Below are 24,117 nucleotides of genomic sequence, written 5' to 3' on the forward strand. Positions count from 1 at the left end.
AGGGCAGGCTTTTCCACAGCCAGACTCAGGAGCATATGGACACAAAGAAAGTGATCCACCAAGACAAAAAAAAAAATAATAATAATGTTAAATGACTCTGTTTTTGAGCCACACCACAGAGTAGAGAACAGAGCGCACTTCCACAGAGGCAGAAAATAACACTGAAACTGGTGCGGCATGGCACACGCGACTGTGTGCACACATTAAAACGCGAACACACACAGCTGCAAGTATGAACGAACACAGTTAAAGGCTGAATATGCGCGTATTTCGGGAGTAATTAAAAGAAACAAAACGCCGCAATAAGCAGCTCTACGAATATGCCACTGTGACAAGGCCTTAATACAAAGTCTGTGTGTGGGGGGGGTGTTCTGTATATTCAAGCTGTCTCTGTCATTTCTGTCACTAAGGCCCCCTTTCCACAGGACTGCAGCAGTTGTGTCTGTCGTGCATCTTAAAATGCATCCGATCCGCAGAGGTGATGCAAAAACAACTATAACTGCTTCAGCGGCCCTTGTGTGTGTTCTTGTCTCGTGGAGTTTGTGGGCTACAGATTTCCATGGAGATCTGCCACTTTTTTAACATATATTCTGGATTATGAGTAGTCTGCCTCATATTTCCTCACTGGCTGTGCACAGTGCACACACAGACAGAAGATAGCGTCGCCAGTTTGGATTTACAATGTATCTTGTGTGGGGTGGGTACTTGTGCGCATCCCCGTCATTCACAAGCAGCTTCAGCTAAATTTCAGAAAAAATTACATCACTGGCAAAGAACTTTTTCATTTGACTTTCTATGTACTAGAAAACAACTGACAGCCAGAAAAATAAAAAAGAATGTTTAAAAAATCATTGCGGGGACTAAAAAAAAAAAAGTCACGCTGTTGTCCTGTTCAGAAAACTCATTTTTCTTCTTTTGACTGGAGTGCCACATGGAATTTTGTGAGTCAAACTCTCAATTTACAGTTGATGGATAAAAGGACAAAACTGTGGTGACTCCATCAATAAAGTTAATGTACCTACTGTATCTTAAAATGTTCCACATGAGGCTTTTCAGGCGGGGTGCTGTCAGGCGCACAGCAGTAGGGAAAAAAAAAACAAACAAACATGCACGCATAATCCAAACTGAATGTGCACATACAGAATGTGGAAAAATAATTTGTTTGATACATGGGTTGGAAACGAGGGCCAAGACACTGCAGATTTTCCTTGCAACCAATCACCTCAGCAGGTGGGTTTGCTGATGAGCTTCTTCCCTGAACATAAACACCTGATCATTAATGAAATCACTTGCTGAGGCTGCAAGGAAAACCTGCAATGTCTTGGCCCTTCATGGCACGATTGCCCACCCCTGGTTTAGGAAATCAGGGAGCAGCTAATTCTTCCCGGCGACCATTGCGATCATGGCATTTGTGAGAGGACACCGAGAAGACCTTGTAAGGTCCTGGCGGCAACTGAGCACCTCTCTGGCATCACGCAGTATTCAATGTAATTTATGACCACACAAGGACTGCTGGACAGACCCAATCCCTGTGTAAAGGGGTTTAAGAAACCACCAAGTTCACACATTGCATGCAGATGTTTGTTCTTCCGTCCAGCTCACCAGCAAACGTGCTACCTTCTGTTAAAGCCACATCCCTCAAATTTGGAGCATCTACAATATGCAGCATACCTGCTGCATCCCAGTTCTTGTGCTTTTGTGGATGCAAGTCCCTTGCCCTCTTTACATGTCAGAGGTACTACTCTGACCTTCTAGACAAAACTTGACTGGACTGTAAATGACTATATGCCAAGTATGAATTGATGAAGCCATTACCAATTTGCCATTTTCTGCTTGCAAAGCAATGACGTATCTCAAATCTTTTTTTTTTTTTTTAAAATACGCGTCTACAGTGCAGTGTTTCCCCGCAAAAAAGCTGCACATCTGGAAACACCTGTCAGCCTTGACGCTTCCCCGCCTGAGAGAGACCACACTGACACCATAAACCACCTGGGTGTTTTGTTGTTGTATCCAGCTTCACCGTACCTCATCTCGTAAGCTGTGTATGTCTGTATGACTGTGTTTCAATTAAGCAATTCAACCTACATAGTGTTATTAATCACATCATGGACTATATGTTGACATAATCCTTGATGTCTAATTAAGAGAAATGATGTCATTTCAAGTAAAAGGGACTGTCACAAAAAAGGGGGGGTGCTTAAAAGATTGCTCAGTACTGTATGTGTGCTCTTAAACAGAGACACACACAAAAAATGTGGGCATATTTTCAGACTGGCAGGAAGGAAACCAGAGACACCACCGATAAAATATTCCAGAATCTCACACTACATGAAAAAAAAAAACGGACTCTATATCAGACCTGTGCATCGCAGGTGTTCCTCAGGTCATGTGGTCTGACAAAAAAGCAATTATGTAGACTTTTCTGGAGAAGAAGAAGGGGGGAAAAAAGCACCTAATTCTGTTACATACAGAAGAACAACATAAATAAGCAGTCATGTTGAATAATGAGTTAAAGTTAATCTACAATTTTATACAATAATCATGTAGATTCTGATCACTTCAGCTTCATCTCATGGCTTTTGCAATGCTGGTTGCAAAGTCATGTGAAAATGTTGGCTGAACCCAACCTTAACCTTCATAAGTCTTCAAATTTGTATTAAATAAAGCCCTCTTTCCAAACTTGAGATCCCCCTGAGATCAGCAAGTGGCGGGTTTTCTGATCTGTTCTAAGGTCGTCAAAATTAAAAGTGAATGTTACATAAAGTCATTATAACTCACTTACTGGGTAATCAATAGTAATTAATTAGTCATTTTGTATGGATGAACCAAAGATAAAAGGAGAAAAAAGCATTAAAGCATATATGTTCATTATTTTTTTTTTCCAAAAACAAAAATAGGAATGAATCATTTATTCTTTTCATGTTTATGTGTCAGGGGGCGGGGGGCTCAGAATTCCTTGGTATAAGCAGAGGCTTCTTCAAGGTTTAAAAAAAAAATGTTGGGGATCACTGCACCAAAGAAGCAATAATGCAAATAGAGAGTAATTCTGTACAGTGTATACTTCTGCCGAGGCTTAAAACTTTAATTTGAAGCTTCGAAGTGCTCTTTGAGGATTCAAGAGTGCTTTGCACTACAACCTTGTATGACATTTGCAAAAGTGCACAGACAATATTAGACAAAGTAGCTGGAACACAGGTGGACAATAATTTGTCAGGGCAGTACAACCAAAATGAAGGCTAACCGCAGCCATGAAACTCCTACACTAGAGCAGGGGTTCTCAATCCAGTCCTCAAGAAACCCTGAACCTGCTATTTTCCATCTCTCCCTGCTCTGCCACAAGCTGATTTGCTAATTCAAGAGGCACGGCCAATCAATTCCTAACAGACATGAATTATAATTTTAGATGTTAAATATAATAGCCGGTGGTTTATATGTGGCTACACTGCAATCCTGCCGCCGCTGCTGTTTGGGAACACACCTGCTGAGGGCAAGTCCTCACTTTCTTTTGCATAAATCACAACTGAGCTGACCCATTACCTGGGTTCTCTGAGTGGTCATCTGGGCCATGGTTATAAGATGTCTATTTATCAACTCCTAGAGGAAAGACAAAGAGGAATTCAACTCAGACATTACCTTGAGAACAACAAAAAGACAAATGGAGGGTAGACATTTAAAGGAACAGTGGAATGAGAAGGAAATACCTGTCTGAGTTCATCACCATGGAAGAAGGATGGGCATTGGCTTTCGCTGCATGTAAGCCACATGGGGAGCAGTAGGGGGATAGATATTGAGGTAGGAAACACCTGTGAAGAAACCAACAAAACACAGCTTCCTATTATTGAGAAATACAAAACCACCAACACGTTCATAGACGAGCTATATTTTGCAACTCAAATAGTCCATGGTTAAGCAGAAAAATATGGTCCATTTCACAACAATGTGCTGGTCAAGATTTTACTAGACTACATTAGGAAACAAGAAACGTACGCCCTAGTACCCGTATAGACCCTGCACTGACTGTAGCCTTTAAATATAAAATGCAAACCAGCACAATCCCAGGTCATTCACTTCTGTTTTAAGGTTTCAACCCAAATTAGCTTTCCCAAGGAACATTTCAAGGCATTTATTTTTAATTCAGATGGTGACATACTGAGGCCTCCCACTTAGCACAGCTTGTGATATCTTCGTTTTTGATACGGACTCTGGAAAAATGTTCAAAACATTCCACAGTAGTGTTTCGACTTCACATCAATAATTTATAGTACCAAACTTGTAGCACTATTCCCAGCTGCACAAGCTACCTATTGTATAATTACTGTTTTAGTTTCCCTTTCTGTTGTGTGTGTGTATATATATATATATATTTACAGATCATTCGATAGAAAAAGGGTCAGAGGGTATGTACTCACATGTGTCATTGCAAAACTAAAGATATAAGGATGTCCACATTGTAGAACATAACACTGAAAAGCAAGCCGAAGGAATTTCATGATTCTTTCGTTGAAGGCATTTTCAAAAATACCATGTCTCTCAAAATTCCTTTACAAAAAGTATCCAAACTTGTGGCATTCAAGGCTTCCATTTTTGGAAACAATTTTCAGTAATCGGCAAACATAACCTTCTGAAACTGCCATTTTCAACATAAAGACTAACCAACTAATACACAGTTGGAATTAACATCAAATAGACTGCAATTTGTATTTTAAAATATGTTGCGACTGTAACTAATACTGGCAAGTATTACATTCAACTGCATCAGCAAAAAAAAATCAGATGTGGGTTTGTCATCCAGCTAGCTGTAATTTATGATCTTTGCTGTGTGCATGTGAAGCAAACTTCTTCAAATTGCATCAATAAGAATAAATTCCCAAAGTCCCCATCATCTTATGTCTCATGGGAGGTCTGGTCTTCCTTGTATTTCTCAAAGGAATACAAGCACAGGTGTAGAAGTGTTTCTCATAAATACATGGTTTGCAGAAATGAACCTTCATGTCACACTTTGGTTCTCCTTTTCATGGAACAACCTATATTTCATCAATATATCCAAGCAGTTTTCTGTCCTGTTGTATCCATCTATCCATCCATCCATTTTCTTCCGCTTTATCCGGAGTTGGGTCGCGGGGGCAGCAGCTCAAGCAAAGCCGCCCAGACCTTCCAATCGACACACACCTCCCCCAGCTCCTCCGGGGGAACCCCAAGGCGTTCCCAAGCCAGCCGAGACACGCAATCCCTCCAGCGTGTCCTGGGTCTTCCCAGGGGGCCTCCTCCCGATGGGACATGCCCGGAACACCTCTCCAGCGAGGCATCCAGGGGCATCCATAAAGATGCCCAAGCCACCTCAGCTGGCTCCTTTCGACGTGGAGGAGCAGCGGCTCAACTCCGAGCTCCTCCCGAGTGACCGAGCTCCTCACCCTCTCTCTAAGGGAGCGCCCAGCCACCCTGCGGAGGAAACTCATCTCGGCCGCTTGTACTCGCGATCTCGTTCTTTCGGTCATGAGTCAAATCTCATGACCATAGGTGAGGATCGGAACGTAGATCGATCGGTAAATCAAGAGCTTTGCCCCCCTACTCAGCTCTCTCTTCACCACAACGGTCTGATACAGCGACCGCATCACTGCAGATGCTGCACCGATCCGTCTGTCAATCTCACGCTCCATCCGTCCCTCACTCGTGAACAAGACCCCAAGATACTTAAACTCCTCCACTTGAGGCAAGGACACTCCACTGACATGAAGAGGGAAAAGCACCTTTTTCCGGTCGAGAACCATGGCCTCGGATTTGGAGGTGCTGATTTTCATCCCAGACACTTCACACTCGGCTGCAAACTGTCCCAGTGCACGCTGAAGGTCCTGATTTGACGAAGCCAACAGAACCACATCGTCCACAAACAGCAGAGAAGAGATTCTGTGGTTCCCAAACCAGACCCCCTCTACACCCTGGCTGCGCCTAGAAATTCTGTCCATAAAGATAATGAACAGAATCGGTGACAAAGGGCAGCCCTGGCGGAGGCCAACGTGCACTGGAAACAGGTTTGACTTACTACCGGCAATGCGAACCAAGCTCCTGCTGCGGTCGTACAGCGACCGGATAGCCCTTAGCAAAGGACCCCGGACCCCGTACTCCCGGAGCACCCCCCAGAGGGTGCCCCGAGGGACACGGTCAAACGCCTTCTCCAGATCCACAAAGCACGTGGACTGGTTGGGCGAACTCTCATGAACCCTCGAGCACCTGATGGAGCGTGTAGAGCTGATCCAGTGTGCCGCGACCAGGACAAAAACCACACTGCTCCTCCTGAATCCGAGGTTTGACTATCGGTCGAATTCTCCTCTCCAGTACGCTAGAATAGTTTGAATTTTCAAAAGCTTCCCCCCTTTCGCACCATCCCCCACCTCGGTCGCTTCACTCCGTCGACATTACCACTGCGCTAAAATTTTATCCTAGTTAGAACCCTGTAGTTAACAGCTTGTTAGAGTGAAGCTCAACGATGAGTGCATAGCATGTCAGAACTAAATTCACTTGTTCATTTGTCTGAAACACCAGTTGAATAAAGAGCGGGATGATAACTTCACAAGACAAGTCACTACAACAGCTGCAGAAACAGTATTAATACTATTAAAAGGTCTATATGAGGTACAGTTTCTCACAGTTCTTTGGAAAGCAGCAAAGTCTGAGCTTTTTTGTATACTTGGACAGATTTCTATAGGAATCTTTTAAGAAAGAGTTTTCATACTGCCATTATAAATCAAATCAATTTTATTTATATAGCGCCAAATCACAACAAACAGTTGCCCAAGCGCTATATTGTAAGGCAAAGCCATACAATATTACAGAAAAACCCCAACGGTCAAAACGACCCCTGTGAGCAAGCACTTGGTGACAGTGGGAAGGAAAAACTCCCTTTTAACAGGAAGAAACCTCCAGCAGAACAGGCTCAGGGAGGGGCAGTCTTCTGCTGGGACTGGCTGGGGCTGAGGGAGAGAGCCAGGAAAAAGACATGCTGTGGAGGGGAGCAGAGAATCATCACTAATGATTAAATCAGAGTGGTGCATACAGAGCAAAAAGAGAAAACACTCAGTGCATCATGGGAACCCCCCAGCAGTCTACGTCTATAGCAGCATAACTGCTATAGACGTGGACCCTGAAGATGGTTCAGGGTCACCTGATCCAGCCCTAACTATAAGCTTTAGCAAAAAGGAAAGTTTTAAAGCCTAATCTTAAAGTAGAAGAGGGGTGTCTGTCTCCTTGATCCGAATTGGGAGCTGGTTCCAGAGGAGAGGAGCCTGAAAGCTGAAGGCTCTGCCTCCCATTCTACTCTTACAAACCCTAGGAACTACAAGTAGCCTGCAGTCAGAGCGAAGTGCTCTATTGGGGTGATATGGTACTACCGAGGTCCCTAAGATAAGATGGGACCATGATTATTCAAAACTTGTAAGTAAGAAGAAGAATTTTAATTCTATTCTGGAATTAACAGGAAGCCAATGAAGAGAGGGGCCAATATGGGTGAAATATGCTCTCTCCTTCTAGTCCCTGTCAGTACTCTAGCTGCAGCATTTGATTAACTGAAGGTTTTCAGGGAAACTTTAGGACAACCTGATAATAATGATTACAATAGTCCAGCCTAGAGGAAATAATGCATGAATTAGTTTTTCAGCATCACTCTGAGACCAAGACCTTTCTAATTTTAGAGATATTGCGCAAATGCAAAAAAGCAGTCCTACATATTTGTTTAATATGCGCACTGAATGACATATCCTGATCAAAAATGACTCCAAGATTTCTCACAGTATTACTAGAGTCAGGGTAATGCCATCCAGAGTAAGGATCTGGTTAGACACCATGTTTCTAAGATTTGTGGGGCCAAGTACAATAACTTCAGTTTTAGTCTGAGTTTAAAGCAGGAAATTAGAGGTGCATCCATGTCTATGTCTGTAAGACATCCTGCAGTTTTAGGCTAATTGGAGTGTGTCCTCTGGCTTCAATGGATAGATTAAAGCTGAGTATCATCTTCATCTGCGTACAATGAAAATTTAAGCAATGGCTGTCCTAATAGTACTGCCTAAGGGAAGCATGTATAAAGTAATAAAATTGGTCCTATCACAGAACCGTGTGGAACTCCATAATTAACCTTAGTCTGTGAAGAAGATTCCCCATTTACATGAACAAATTGTAATCTATTAGATAAATATGATTCAAACCACTGCAGCGCAGTGCCTTTAATATCTATGGCATGCTCTAATCTCTAATAAAATTTTATGGTCAACAATATCAAAAGCAGCCCTGAGGTCTAACAGAACAAGCACAGAGATGAGTCCACTGTCTGAGGCCATAAGAAGATCATTTGTAACCTTCACTAATGCTGTTTCTGTACTATGATTAATTCTAAACCCTGACTGAAACTCTTCAAATAGACCATTCCTCTGCAGATGATCAGTTAGCTGTTTTACAACTACCCTTTCAAGAATTTTTGAGAGAAAAGGAAGGTTGGAGATTGGCCTATAATTAGCTAAGATAGCTGGGTCAAGTGATGGCTTTTTAAGTAATGGTTTAATTACTGCCACCTTAAAAGCCTGTGGTACATAGCCAACTAATAAAGACAGACTGATCATATTTAAGATCGAAGCATTAATTAATGGTAGGGCTTCCTTGAGCAGCCTGGTAGGAATGGGGTCTAATAGACATGTTGATGGTTTGGAGGAAGTAACTAATGAAAATAACTCAGAACAATCGGAGAGAAAGAGTCTAACCAAATACCGGCATCACTGAAAGCAGCCAAAGAGAACGATATGTCTTTGGGATGGTTATGAGTAATTTTTTCTCTAATAGTTAAAATTTTATTAGCAAAGAAAGTCATGAAGTCATTACTAGTTAAAGTTAAAGGAATACTCGGCTCAATAGAGCTCTGACTCTTTGTCAGCCTGGCTACAGTGCTGAAAAGAAACCTGGGGTTGTTCTTATTTTCTTCAATTAGTGATAAGTAGTAAGATGTCCTAGCTTTACGGAGGGCTTTTTTTTTTATAGAGCAACAGACTCTTTTTCCAGGCTAAGTGAAGATCTTCTAAATTAGTGAGACGCCATTTCCTCTCCAACTTACGGGTTATCTGCTTTAAGCTGCGAGTTTGTGAGTTATACCACGGAGTCAGGCACTTCTGATTTAAGGCTCTCTTGTAACTGACAAATATTTTGTTCCACTGTGATTTGAATGGATTTTTAGTGTTTTGCACCATGTAAACTACATATGAAAGTCTTTTTAAACTATTGTAACACTCAATATAGGAAGACCTCTCAAAGTTAAAGGACTGACTAAGGATAAAAAAAAAAATCAGAACATCCTCAATGAGGCACATTTTCTTTGCTGGTGTAATGTGCACTGCTTCTGTCTCTAATATGTGCTGATTCAGTGAAAACTTTCAAGTGAAACAAAGTTGACCCTGGCCCCAAGCGTAGCCTTAAATACACCTCAGAAAGGTTTTAATCAGACAGATCTGATTTTCAAAGCTGGATTCTCAAAATATACATTGTGATCATAGCATTGTATTTCAAAAAGGCCAACATGGTTTTCTTGTTTACCAACTCTTATCAAGCAATTGTTTGTTGCGCCACTTAAAAAAAAGTTCTAACTGAACTTTAAATCATCCTACTGTGACTCAATATTTGATCTACAAGTATGTCAAGATTCAAACGCATGATCCTGCACCGCCAAACGTACCATCCCAGCCATCGCAGGCCGGGGTGTTGTCCGTGTAGAAGTAGGTGGTCCCACCTAGCGGTCTCCTTCTGGATAATGTGAGTGCCTGGTCAGATGCGGTGGTGGGGACCATGTAGTTGGCAGGGTTTGGGGTATGACTGCGGCGCCGAGGAGCAGGAGACTGTGAGGTGTAATTTGGGGGAATGGAGTGGAGATACCCCGCAGATAAGGACATGCCTAAAATTCAGCATAAGAGGAAATAGTATTGAGGAGTATTACAGTCTTGTAAAATACTGAACACACAGGTTTCACTTCCAAGATCTGCAGTCCGATTAAAGTCTGCTCGATTTGTCAGTTACATTTGCCATATACAGTATCAGAAAGCCAGTGTGGACAAGCCCAGAAGTAGTAAGGAGTTTTCAATCGCATTACCATACCATCTAGAACCCCAAATTCCAATGAAGTTGGATGTTGTGTGAAATGTAAATACAAACAGAATACAATGATTTGCAAATCCTCTTCAACCTATATTCAACTGAATACACCACAAAGGCAAGATATTTAATGTTCAAACTGATAGACTTTTTTTGTTTTTGTGCAAATATTTGCCTCATTTTGAAATGGGATGCCTGGAACACATTTCAAAAAGCTGGGACCAGGGGCAACAAAAGACTGGGAAAGTTGATGAATGTTCAAAGAACACCTAGATTGGAACGTTCCACAGTGAACAGATTAATTGGAAACAGGTGAGTGTCCATGATTGGTATAAAAGGAGCAATCCCCAAAAGGCTCAGCCATTCACAAGCAAAGAAGGAGGCGAGGATCACCAGTTGGTGAACAACTGCTGAGAAATAGTCCAACAGTTTAAGAACAATATTTCTCAACGTTCATTGCAAGAAATTTAGGGATTCCATCATCTACAGTCCATAATATAATCAGAAGATTCAGAGACTCTGGAGAACTTACTACACGTAAGCGACAAGGCCGAAAACCAACATTGAATCCCCATGACGTTAGATCCCTCAGGCGGCACTGCATTAAAAACTGACATCATTGTGTAAAGGATCTTACTGTGTGGGCTCAGGAACACTTCAGAAAACCATTGTCAGTTAACACAGTTTGTTGCTACGTCTACAAGTGCAAGTTAAACCTCTACCATGCAAAGCAAAAGCCATACATCAACAACATCCAGAAACGGTGCCCGCCGGCCGGCCTTCTCTGGGGCCCGAGCTCATTTGAAATGGACAGATGCAAAGTGGAAAAGTGTTCTGTGGTCTGATATTCCAGATTTCAAATTGTTTTTGGAAATCATGGACGTCATGTTCCCCGACAAAAGATGAAAAAGACCATCCAGATTGTTACCAGCGCAAAGTTAAAAAACCAGCATCTGTGATGGTATGGGGGGCGTGTTAGTGCCCATGGCATGGGCAACTTACACATCTGTGATGGCACCATCAATGCTGAAAGGTACATTCCAGGTTTTGGAGTAACACATGCTGCCATCCAAGCAACATCTTTTTCAAGGACGTCCCTACTTATTTCAGCAAGGCAATGCCAAGCCACATTCTGCACGTGTTATAACAGCGTGGCTTTGTAGTAAAAGAGTGTGGGTACTAGACTGGCTTGTCTGCAGTCCAGACCTGTCGCCCATTGAAAATGTGTGGCACATTATGAAGTGCAAAATACGACAATGGAGACCGCGGACTGTTGAACAACTGAAGTCGTACATCAAGCAAGAATGGGAAAGAATTCCACCTACAAAGCTTCAACAATTAGTGTCCTCAGTTCCCAAACGCTTATTGAGTGTTGTTAGAAAGAAAGGTGATGTAACACAGTGGTAAACATACCACTGTCCCAGCTTTTTTGAAATGTGTTGCAGGCATCCACTTCAAAATGAGCAAATATTTGCACAAAGGTTTATCAGTTTGAACATTAAATATCTTGTCTTTGTGGTGTATTCAATTGAATATAGGTTGAAGAGGATTTGCAGATCATTGTATTCTGTTTATATTTACATTTTACACAACCTCCCACCTTCATTGGAATTGGGTTTGTATTTCTGTGTACTGAAATTAATCTACATTTTCTTCTAAAGGTTTGACATAAATTTCAGACTTTGTCCTCAGTTTTCTACATTATTCTGTCGCAATTCAAGCCCACCAAGTGGCAGAGATGACACACTGTAACCAGTTATGGAGTGCATGTCAGGGAGTCAAAAAGAAAAAGCATCTGCACCATTTCACTCTTCATAATTCTATTGTATTCGTCGGCACAAAGTAATGCCAAGCACAGCACCACAGCAGTGAATATAAGTGTGTGTTTATATTACAGCAACTATAACATGTAGTTCTTCTGCAAGCAAGACGGAATGCTCAAATGTGCCAAAGTTCACATTTTTAGATCAAAATATAGAAAAACAGAAAGTAGAGCAAAGGCAACACAACAGGGTGCTTTCTGAGCTTGTAACGTTACTAAAACGCTCACCGGGAGCCAGAGCAGCAGCTGTGGAGCTGCTGAGGCCAGGATGTGGAAAGAGAGGCGAAGGGAAGGCCTGCACAGCAGACTGAGCCATGGTGGCCATACGTGGAGCTCCCTTTGGGATGAATTCACTTGCTGCCGGGTTAGGAGTCTGGTGACATGAAGAAAAAAAAAAAAAAAAAAAAAAACTTCTAATCCTATCATCATAAAGCAATCAATACCGCTTCATACAACTAATGTACTGAACTTCAATCCACTTTCAATTTATGTCTGCATTTTGAAAACAAATCAAAAACGGGATGCTTGGGTACTCACCTTTCTCCTTTGGGAAATGCTAAGAGCACCAAAATCACTGAACAGCGAAGACGTCTGAGAATTCACTGGGTCTGTGGAAATCATTGAAGTTGAACACAAGTACCTTCAGTACCAAACAAATACGTAATGACGTCTGCTTCATGGGAGCATTTCAGTGGTCTTACCATGAGCACTGTGGCTGAAATTCTTGGCACCATCATTGAGGAGACTGGGAGAACTGCTGCTGGTAGTCATTCGCTAGAGAGAAGAACATCAAGAATAAATGTGGTGGTGATAGAGCTCTAATGTGCATTCATAGTCCCTGTGATTTGCAGGGTAGCATAGGATTTCACTCAGTGGATATAAAAAATAAATAAATAAATTGCAAGTAACAGGAAAAACTACTGCATGTTCAGCTCTGAAATTTGTTGTCCTGATAGATACAGGGGAGGGTGAGTAAACCTCCTGTTTTGGGCCATGTTGGCATAGTTTAAACATGCACAATGTCCATAATAACACAAAACCTGCAGAGCAGATCTGGAATCAAACTGGAAAAATATCAAGGTACACAACTGATAGCATACAAATGCAGTTTGTTAAGCATCTAAAGCTAGATCTGGCAGGTTACAATCTGTTTGGACACAGCATTACTTCACTGCTGGTCTCTCACAAGGGACAAAGTAGTTTAATGTATATGTTCAATTAATTTAGAAATTACAGGCTTCAGTCAGACTAATTTAAAGCCCCAGTTACAGAGGTAAAACTGTTGATTTTGGAGAGTTGCAGATAGTCTGTCACAAACTTCTCAAGAATACAGTCACTGATGTTGTGGCAAAAAAAAAGTTGCAACCACTATACTGCGATGGTTGCAAAAGCACTGTGGCACAACAAACGTACAATGTGGCAACACTGTTGTGGGATGGTTGCGTGTACATGGCACCAACTTAGAAGACTGTCTTTCTTTTTCAGAAAGTCATTTGACTGTGATGCATATGGTATGTATGTGTCATAAAACCATTTTGCCCTCCAAAATTATTGCGACAGTTGCCAATATACACATCTCTGTGGCCTCATTGTGGTACACTTCTTTAAAACCAGTTGCTGTATTTTGGAGTTGGTGAGCACATTTTAAACATTTCCAAAATATGTTCTACAACTGATTTTCAGCACACAACACATCACTAATGCCTATTTTTTGTGTGTGTGTGTGTGTGTGTGAGAGAGATAGTCAAGAGAATGTGGCCCGCGGTCATAACCTGCACTATGACAGGGGCTTTAGTCATGCAGCGTATCAGTTTGCACCGCATCATTTGCAAACCATTTTCAATATAAAATGGAACATGGGGACAACAGCAATATTAATACATTTTATTACTACAAAGATGAAGTCAAGGAAATTATTTATATTTATGTTACACTGGAACACATAAATCCATGTTAGAAAATAGTTGCTTGTACTGTGTTGCATAAAACTTGAACATACTACATTTTGAGGTTCTCTTAACATAGACCAAAATGGGGCAATGTCTGTGCTTCATTATTTGAAAATAAGATAAAAAGTAAAATATCAATATTTTTAAAAAGTTTGGGTCACAAACCTTTCAGATTGAAAATTGGGTCAATCCTATGGTAATTTATTATAGCAGCCAATGAACTTGGAACTCCAAGGTTTCCATAATACCATTGAAAAAAAGTACTTCAGAACAATACCTGAAGTCAGAGCTCAAACTGGGATGTAGCAAATCAAACCATGACAACTTTGACTCATATTGCATAACCCAACGGTTTTATATAAATAATCTAACAGTCACAAAATTTATTTACCTGCATGCTATTGAAATAACCAGTAGATAGAAAGGCCATAGATAGACTGATGACAAAATATTCCATCTGTCTACTGTATGCATACTCTTCAGCAGCACCACCTACAGCTGTCTACCAAATAAGTGTATATATGATGAGTCAACGCAAGTGTACTTTAATTTCTCTGATACATGTGGTTAACACTGACGATAACGCAATGTTTATTTACATTTTATCAGTGCAGGTGGGTGTTTTTTGGGGGGATTTGAAAGCGAGCTTGCCTATCAAACTATCAGACAGGAAGCTGGTTTGATGAATGAAATTTACAGGAGTCAGATAAAGTATGCAAGTTGTTTCTTCTTTTTCCAATGTAGGTCATTTTCAGAACAGTTTTACACTACAGCATCATCCAAAGGTCAGACGCATCACAGAGCCAACTAAATCCATGTCTACGTGAAATAAAACCCATTTATGTTAAAAATGAGAAGTGTTAAGTATGGAAACATCTTATGTGAGCTAAGCTGATCATTTTTTTCTATAACCGTATGATCAGTTAGTTTGCGTTTTCTCAAACTGGCATTAAAATATATATATAATGTAATGCTAAATTACCTTCGGCCGTATGAGCATGAAAATAGGATGTGTCAACAGAATGTGACCTTTTCATCTCTTAAAATGGGTCTAAACTATACACACACACACACACACCTAAAAATATAAAGCAATGCTAAAATACCCTCTGCTGTATGAGCAGTGTGTTCTTTATAATTTGCAGTTGTTTAATAAATTATTAATATCCTATTGTCTTACATACAATTTGTACATTTTCAATAAAGCTTCTCAATCAATCAACTATCAGTCAATCAAAAACAATATTTACATTTTAACGGTGTCTGCAGGAGGCCTTGCATGTACATATACATGAGCTTTTGACATGAGTGGAAGCTATGCAAATCAAGGAATATTTGTAAATCACCCTCTGTGCATTTGCAGGTATTAATGAGAGAAATTTAACTCCACAGCAAGTTAACTTTGAGTTACTGTGCACACTGACATCCATGAAATGTCTTATAAATCACTCCGGAGTTGTTATTAGGTTCCAAAAACAGTATTTTCAGTTTTAGATGTGTTTATTTCTCGCTAGCTTTTACATAATATATGAAGGTGTTATTTCTAGCCAAAAAGGAAGCCAAGTTAGCAGCTAGCGACACCAGGAAGTGATGTCACCATGCTAACATCTGTGACATCATACCATAAAAACAAGAACAGATTGTGACTTTTTAACCACTTAAAATAGGTCAAGGTTAGCCAGCTTTGAACTTGTCCAAGGTCTGTGTCCCAAGAATGTTTCTTATGAATTTGATGACTGGTAGTAACAGGACTGGACTAATACTGAGCACAGAAAGACGGCTAGATGAAAAGCCTTCACAATACCCGATGACCATATTTGGTGGCTTCGGGTAACAAATTTCATATAAAGGGTCCCATATTTTTGTTCAGGTATTTCAGAAAGTGAACAGTGAATATATTTGACTCATTACATATAACCTAAAATGCTTCAAGCATTTTTTATTTTATTTTGCCAATTATGGAATAAAGCTGCCCTGCGATAGAGTGACGTCCTTTCCAGGGTGCACCCAACCTCCCGCCCTATGACTGCTGGGATAGGCAAAAGCACCCTTTGTGACTATTAATTGGAGTAAGCGGGTATAGAAAATGGGTTGATGGATGGAATAAAGCTTTAAAAAAAAATTAAAAATGCGTATCTCATAATAATAGAATATTTCAAAGATCAATCCCAACCCACCCCCTCCCCACAAAAAAAGACTTAAGACACAAATATTAAACTTCTGAAAGGTATGTTCATTTATGCACTCAAAACCTGCATCAATGTGGTGTGGCATTGAAGCAATCAGCCAGTGGGGCTCATGATGTGTTCTGGAAGCCCAAGTTGTTTTGATAACGGACTTCAGCTCATCTGTACTGTTGGGTCTGGTGTCTCATCTTCTCTTGACAATACCACATACAGAACCTTTAAAGTACTGTCGATAGAGCCAATGAATTGCAGTATGGTCAAAAAAGCAGCTACTCGTAGAGCTGTCACCAATCATAAAAACCATAGTTCGGATCAGATACAGTTTTTGAATCATGGATTGGATCATTTTCAGATTGTAAAAAACCTACTTTGCTTTCCATTTTTAAGAAGAACTTAATGGGCACAGAAAAAAACTTTTTCCTGCAGTCTTGAATGAAAGCAAGGTTTCCAATGTTTTACAAAATAAAAATACTTCATTGTTATACTAAATTACAATATGAACACAGTAAACTGCGAATTTAAAAAAGTTGCTTTTTCAAAATCATGACAAGTATAAAAAAAAAAAGAAAGGAAGCAAATATTTTTGAAATTCATTTTCAAAAAGATAAGAAAGTCTGCATTGAGCATGTTTACATGACCATACTAAAACAATCTTTAGCAATCAGATCAAGTAATAATCTGATCTGACGCGTTACATGCAGTACAGTAATGTGTAATCGGAAAAACCGAAGTGCAGAAGGAGCAGCTCGAAGAAAAAGCATAGATTGTATCGAGAAAAAGATAGCAGCCGCTCTCTATTGCTTCCGCTCTTTCTTCCACTCAAACTTTTCAAATTACTGCATCAACAACAGACACTTATGAGCGTGCAACAAGCTCTATAGCGGGGCATGAAACTGTTTTTAACAGGTTGCGTTCATGACTGAATGACATGCACACGCAGTGGCAGCAACCTCCGCTCAGTGTGATTTTAGCAGGACTGCATCAAAATTAACAGTTAAAAAATAAGTCATCATGACACAAAATCGCACTTCTGTAAACTTTGCAATTAACGCAGTTCACATGCGTTCTGAACCATCGGGGAGCGGGGGTGCAGAGTCCACGGTACACAGGTAATCTGTGATCCGTATCATTACACCACTAGTTACTAGTAGTTTTTTTCTTCTGTGGGCAGGTGTGCCAAGTCCTGCTGGCAAAAGAAATCAGCATCTTCATAAAGCTTATCAGCAGATGGAAGCATGAAGTGGCTCTTGATAAAAAAGGTGGCTCAACACCAGCCGATGACATGGCACGCCAAATTATCACTGAAATTTCACACTAGACTTCCAGCAGTTTGGATTCTGCACCTCTCCACTCTTCCTCCGGAGTCTGGGAACTTGATTTCCAAATGAAATGCAAAATACTTTGAACCACTGAGCAACAGTCCAGTTCTTTTTCCTCCTTTTAGTCCAGGTAAGACTCTTCTGACACTCTGGTTAAGTAATGGCTTAACACTGAGAACATAACACTTGTAGCCCATTTCCTAGAAACATCTGTACACAGTGGCTATATCATAAGAATCTCTCAATTTTTGATACAAGCACCAAGTCTGGCACAATGGTACTTTTCGGCCGACTTTTTGTAAAAAGTCATTTGCCACTTCCATTTTGAAGACAGCAGCCATTATTTCAATATGGTTCCTGGAAATATGTAATTTGGTCATAGACTTGCACAATCTTGGTTTATTTCAATGCTGTGCCAGTTAAATATGGTACTGTGGACTCTGGGATTTGAAATTACTTCAGACAAAATTCTCATGCTTTTTAGATGCATTGTATATGTTTTTAATAAGTGTACATGCATGTCGTAGAATGTACATGCTACAGAATGTGCATGCTGCCGGATGTTTATGCTGCAGAATGTGCAATAGCGTTTGGGGTGTAAGGGTTTAGTAGTAGAGATTGCAATTTTGCTTTTAAAGTCAACTGTGTTCTTTTGATTGAACACTAGTCCTCATCGAAAGCAGTTGATCTAATGTGAAGTCAAGAACCTTTGCAGAGGAAAATACAAGTGCTACAACTTGGGGCTGGGCAGCACAGCACTAAGTCACTAAAAATGTGAAATATAGGCTTCCTGTAACGTACCCAATTTTAATTCAACTTATTTAATTTATATAGCACCAAATCACAATAAAGCTGCCTCACACAAGTAAGGTCTAACCTTACCAACCCCAAGAGCAGGGTTCTCCCCAGACAATGGAACAACGACATTACGCCATTATAGTGTTATCACAGCGCCGTTACACTGTGCCCTGCTCTCGGATATTTTTCTAATCCAGCCAGGCTGTCTGTGCTGAACTGTCTAATGCCGCAGCCGCTCTGTTTACTAAGTAAAATGAATTTAAAATGGTATAAGGCATAGTAACATACTATGTCAGTATGCGAGCCATATGAAAGGGAAAATAAGTGCATCTTAAGTCTGGAGTTGAAAGTCTCTACTGAATCTGACTGTCTTATTAACGCAGGGAAATCATTCCACAAAGAAGGTGCATGAGAAGAGAAAGCTCTGTGACCCGCAAACTTTTTCACCCGAGGGACACAAAGTAGTCCTACACCCTGAGAATGCACAGCCCGGGCTGGTACGTAGGGTTTAATTAGGTCAGCTAAGTAGGGAGGTGCTAGTCCATGAATAAATTTATAGGTTAATAGCAGAACCTTAATATCTGATCTCACAGGGGCAGGAAGCCACTGAAGAAATGCCAAAATGGGTGTAAATGTGGTCAAACTTTCTGCTTCTGCTTCATACTCTTATGTAATTAGTGTTTACATTAGATATAGAGCAATTAAATTTAAGGGCCTTTCACACTGAATACGTCAGGCCAATCCGTCAACGCTTCCCAATCTGTCGGATGCGTTTCCAACGCGTCTGACGCATCCGACACGTGACGTCAGATGCGTCACTTCGGAAGCGACTGTGGGTCGGAGATTGCTACATCACACTCTGGCTGTTTCCACAACCTGAAAAAGTTCAGCGATCGCCATCTTGAATTTGGGTTGCCTGAACCACAAAAAGCTTTAAAAGACAACAGTAGAACGATTCTCCCATCACCCTGCTGGGAGAAGCTTTTTTTCAGCTACTTTTTGGAGTGACGTCGACCGAGGGTGGACTGACGACTTGGTGGGATATCAATCGAACCGCGACAGCAGGCCGACCCGCATGGAAAAGACGGCCTTCAGGCATCATCACTGGGCAGACCGAGGCAGGCAGCCGGGGGGATGAAGCAGACCCACTCAGTCCAAAATCTCCCACTTTTTGGATATGTGCGAAGTCCCACTTTGCCCAATGGAATTTAGTTCTGCAGCTTTATCGAGGTGAGAATAATGTAAAAATAAAACGTGACGTTTACTGAACTGCTGTGAAGGTTTAATGATCGGCTAACGTTAGCATAGCCTTTTAGCACAGTTGATCTGAGTGAACGCTTTAATTTGTAAATGGTTCAGTCTTTTTTATTTTTACCAAATAAAGCTACAGCTTTTTTCAGACAGCACAAAAGCTCAACTTTAAATAACTTATTTTTTCAGGCGTTTTTTTTTCCATTGTTTTTTTCCTGTTTTTTTTTCCTTTTTTATATATAAACTGTTTAGTGTTTCTTTATATTTAAAGAAATATTTTTATTTGTCCCAATCAGGAACATTTGCTGTGCAGACAACCAAACTTCCATTGATGAGATGAACACCACGAAGTCCAGTCGAAAGAAAACATCTCTGCTCTTCAAAATAGGACAAAGTGTCTTCAGCAACACCACCAGAGTTCAAAGCTGCAGAAGAGACCTTCATCTGGTCCCGAGAATCCAGCATAACAGGCTCTTTCAACAGCAACTATTTTATTATTTTTTTAAAAAGCTGTTTCATTTATTTTAATAATAAATGAACGGATCATTTAAAATGTCCACGAATCAAAGTCAAAAGACATTTGCACAGGTAGAAGCTCTCCAGTTATTGCGCTCAAATTCATATTTTAGAAATGAGTCGGTCCTGATAACAACATTAAAGGCAATTACATATTTTGGCAAATTACAAGTTAAAATGACTATTAAAAAAATTCATCATGAGGTTTATGTCACAGAAATCCTACTTTACAATCACACTGCAGTCATTGTTAAATTATTTCCTGTTGCATTTATAATAAACATTTGTATTTATTTACACTGTGTTTTTCTGGTTGAAATGAGCAGTGTTGCCACGGTTAATTTGAAAAAGTAATCCAATTACTGATTACTCCTTGAAAAAGTAGCTTAGTTACTTTACTGATTACTCAATTGTAAAAGTAACTAAGTTAGATTACTAGTTACTTTTTTAGTTACAGCTGCCGACAACAACCCTCTGCCACCTCAACATGACAATGATACTTGTTTGGCCAAAACTCACTTTATAGTCACCCTTTCTTGACTTCAATGAAAATACTTGTTTCATAAAAAGTAAAATAAAGACCTCTTTCTTGACCTCATATGTAACTGTTGATAGCACTGTAACAGTAAAACTTGCAATTTCAAACCTACATTGTTTATAAATGTAACTATTAAATTCTAACATTTTTCTAACATTTAAATTCTCTCTAAACATTTTACTTGTCGAAATTATTATTTTAAGCAATATTAGTAGTTGTAGTAAAAAACGGCTTCAAAACTGGACCTTTAATCTAGGGGTGTTGTGAGGGAGGGGGGCACATCCTTGCCCCACACCCCCATTCCATCTGGATTCGCCCCTGCTGTGGCGTTTGAGCACAAAGAATGGATAACATTTATTTATGCAGAAAACAGGACCAGATTTACAGGTAAGAAAGTTTTATTGCGTTTTCACATCATGTGGTCCTCAGAAAGAGAGTTTAGGTGCATTTGAGTGGAAAATAGTGTTAGTTGTTGACACGTCGTGGAGGATCAGCTGTTTTTAATGAGACAATACAGAGCGGCTCAGCTCAGAATTCTAAATAAAGGAGGGAAAAAAGTATAAAAAAGTCTTTGTAAAGCTCAGTGCGGGTGTGCTGATCACCGCGCTTTAAGAGGTGAGGACGAGTCGCGCAGCTGCAAAAAACCGTGGATGAAAGCTCACAACTCGCTGAAAGTGGGCAGTTCAGTCGAACCCCGACCTCCTGCCCACAGACCAAGTTTAATGCTGCTATCGACCCACAATGAAAAATAATAGTAACGCACAGTGACATGGAGAAGTAACTTTAAATCTGATTACTGATTTGGAAAGATTAACGCGTTAGATTACTCGTTAATAAAAAAAAGTGGTCAGATTAGAGTAACGCATTACCGGCATCACTGGAAATGAGATATAAATAATCTATCATACTTAAAATAAAAAAAAGTACAAATTTCCATGTTATTTTGTCTAAAAATAAATGTCCGAGGTTCCTTATGTTAAAGAAATGATCTAATCTGAAATAACAGGTGGTTTGTTGATTTATTTAGCTATTTTAATTACAAGTGTTCTAAACTTTTTTTTTTTTTTTTTAACAGTAATCAGAAATTCTGAAGTAACAACAACAAAATATTTCCAAGGCTTTTTCTTCAGAAAACTGCTCTATAAATGAGCAGTCCTGTGACACCTTTGTTTTGTACAGATCAGTGGTTTCTGCCACTAGTCTTCCGTGTTTTGGCCCAACGTGTCGCTCCTATTGGACAATGCGAAGGTACATCACAGCGCAGAGCTTCGAAAGTTAGATTGGATTTAACTTTGACCGCATCAGCCCACCGTCAAGATGCAATGCGCGCTCCTGTCAGAAGCGTCGGTTAGCTCGGCTTTTCACGCGACGCTCCTGGCGTATCTAAAAAGCAACACGTCTCATTGAAAATAATGCTTTTTACGAGGTCTGTGAGAAAAGTATTGTACCTTTTTATTTTTTTCAAAAACTATATGGATTTGATTCATATGTTTTTACATCAGCCAAGCTTGAACCTTTGTGCGCATGGGTGAGTTTTTCCAGGCCTGTTGGTTGCGTCATTCGCCTGTGAGCACGCCTTGTGGGAGGAATGGTCCAGCCCCCTCGTCGGATTTTCATTGTCAGGAAATGGCGGAATGATTTGGGCTTTTTTTTTCCCATCAGAATTTTTTCAGAAACTGTTAGAGACAAGCAGCTGGAAACCCTTCGAAAAATTTATCTGGCTTTCGGTAAAAATTTTACGGGCTTCACAGAGAATAAGGACTGTTACTACAGCTTTAAGGATGCCCCACAATGGCGCACGGCACGCCGTGCTCCAAGCCACCATCGACAGGCAGAAAACACCACATCATTTCTAAACGGATGGCTGTGTGGACCCGGGACTGTCGTGTGCAATTTCTCTGGTTATCACAAGAGCTGGACATCAGCCATTTTCCGGCAGATTTCACTTTTAACAAGAGATTTTGTCATGGAAAGCCGCGCGGAGGCTTCGCACGTCAGGACCGATTCGTTGATCGAGCGAGACAAAGGAACACCTCTGTTTCGGAGTGCCAGGGGACAAGTTGGGACATACCCAGCTCTCCACAATTTCTCTTATACTCACTGGGCTGGTAAGCACTGAAAGCCGAGATAGGCATCAGATTTTAAATAGAGGACTGGCAATTAACTATTTCACAGGCTGATGTTGCGTTCGCAGCACGTTAGCTTTTCCATCTTATTTTCATTTTATTTACCTGCAATGATTTTATAACTACTGCAGGGGTCACTATTGAGCGACCAACACTGTGTCAATACAGTGCCGACACAGTTTGTGCAGTGTGTCAATACACTCCTTGAGGTATCATCATCCCATCACTATTTAGCACTGACACTTGCCGATTTGAGGAAAGTGGGTACGGTTTTTCCTTGATAAAGCCCAGACATTTATTTTTTCAAACCACGCTTTAGGATTTTAAAATATCACTCCACAGTGGACTTAGAAAAACAGATTGTCTGTTTTATACATAGAACAGATTTCGATAACAGTCAAAATTCACTGGTCCACCTGGATCCTTTATACATGAGTTTTACTGTATTTTCACAAAGAGTCGCCATGGCTCAGTATAAGCCACAGCAACCCAAAATAAACTGATAAATTAAACTAGAAGCACTCAGAGAGTGCAAACCGCCGCCAAGGCCATGGGGTCACTGACGCCATAACATCTACACGCCGTGGAATCACTGAACCTAAAAAGTCTAACGATGTTTGCTCAGTAGTAAAAAAGTTTCATCTGCTGTGACTGGATAGCATGTATCCTTAGCACTTGGCATCACAGTTTATTGCAACTTGCACCTTTCCCAGAAGCTACTGTCATCTGAGCACTGATATTGATATTGCATGTGCTTATAGACAAAAACAAATAAGAGACAAAATTCAATTTATTATTCAACTAAACTGCAAATATATGAATTATTTAACATTTATGAAACACTTCTTTAAACAAGGCCATAGGGACACTGACCCTAAAGAGATTCCCTCCTTGGCACAGTGATCTATTTCTTTTTGTCTCTTTCTCTAAAATTGTATATAATAACCATTAGATTATTAATATATAAACAAAAATAAATTTAAGAAATATTACAATTTGAAAACAAATGCACCCGAGCGTGATGACAGCTGCAACTGCTTAATGCTAACTTTTAACATTGAAAATGCCATAGACATGCTAACGCATTAGCATCAGGATCCGGATCGTGATCTGGATCACCACTAAAATTTAATCACTTGTTCCTCTTGTCATTTCCAACCACTCCACAAAAGTTCATCAAAATCCATTCAAAACTTTTTGAGTTATCCTGCTGACAGACAGACAAACAAACGTGACCGAAAACATAACCTCCTTGGCGGAGGTAATTAAACTAGCGCATTAGTCCGTGGGGATCCACAGGCTCTAGATTGGGCAGTGGTTATAAAATAGGTAGCTGACATTACACAATTTATTACCACCCTTGAGCAAAGTTTCTAATGAGTTAGAATGGTGGATGATTGCAAGCATTTTATCTGAAAGAGGCATATTTCTTCTTCTTTTTGCAAAAAAACAGACAGAGTTGTGTTGCATATCAAGTGAGATATGACCAATTC

At 40.3% G+C, this 24,117-nt stretch overlaps 1 protein-coding gene across 1 annotated transcript in view; it reads right to left on the minus strand.

Annotated features, from left to right (window-relative positions):
* pan3 (poly(A) specific ribonuclease subunit PAN3) overlaps positions 1 to 24,117 on the minus strand; it is an 86,781-nt gene that overhangs the window by 58,070 nt on the left and 4,594 nt on the right. The window contains 9 exon segments of the mRNA XM_034169056.1: positions 3,538 to 3,558; positions 3,561 to 3,594; positions 3,702 to 3,741; positions 3,743 to 3,803; positions 9,703 to 9,721; positions 9,723 to 9,922; positions 12,170 to 12,314; positions 12,479 to 12,549; positions 12,643 to 12,715. Coding sequence (XP_034024947.1) covers positions 3,538 to 3,558; positions 3,561 to 3,594; positions 3,702 to 3,741; positions 3,743 to 3,803; positions 9,703 to 9,721; positions 9,723 to 9,922; positions 12,170 to 12,314; positions 12,479 to 12,549; positions 12,643 to 12,715 — 664 coding nt within the window.

The sequence above is a fragment of the Thalassophryne amazonica genome, chromosome 1, assembly GCF_902500255.1.
Source record: "Thalassophryne amazonica chromosome 1, fThaAma1.1, whole genome shotgun sequence".
NCBI classification, from domain to species: domain Eukaryota; kingdom Metazoa; phylum Chordata; class Actinopteri; order Batrachoidiformes; family Batrachoididae; genus Thalassophryne; species Thalassophryne amazonica.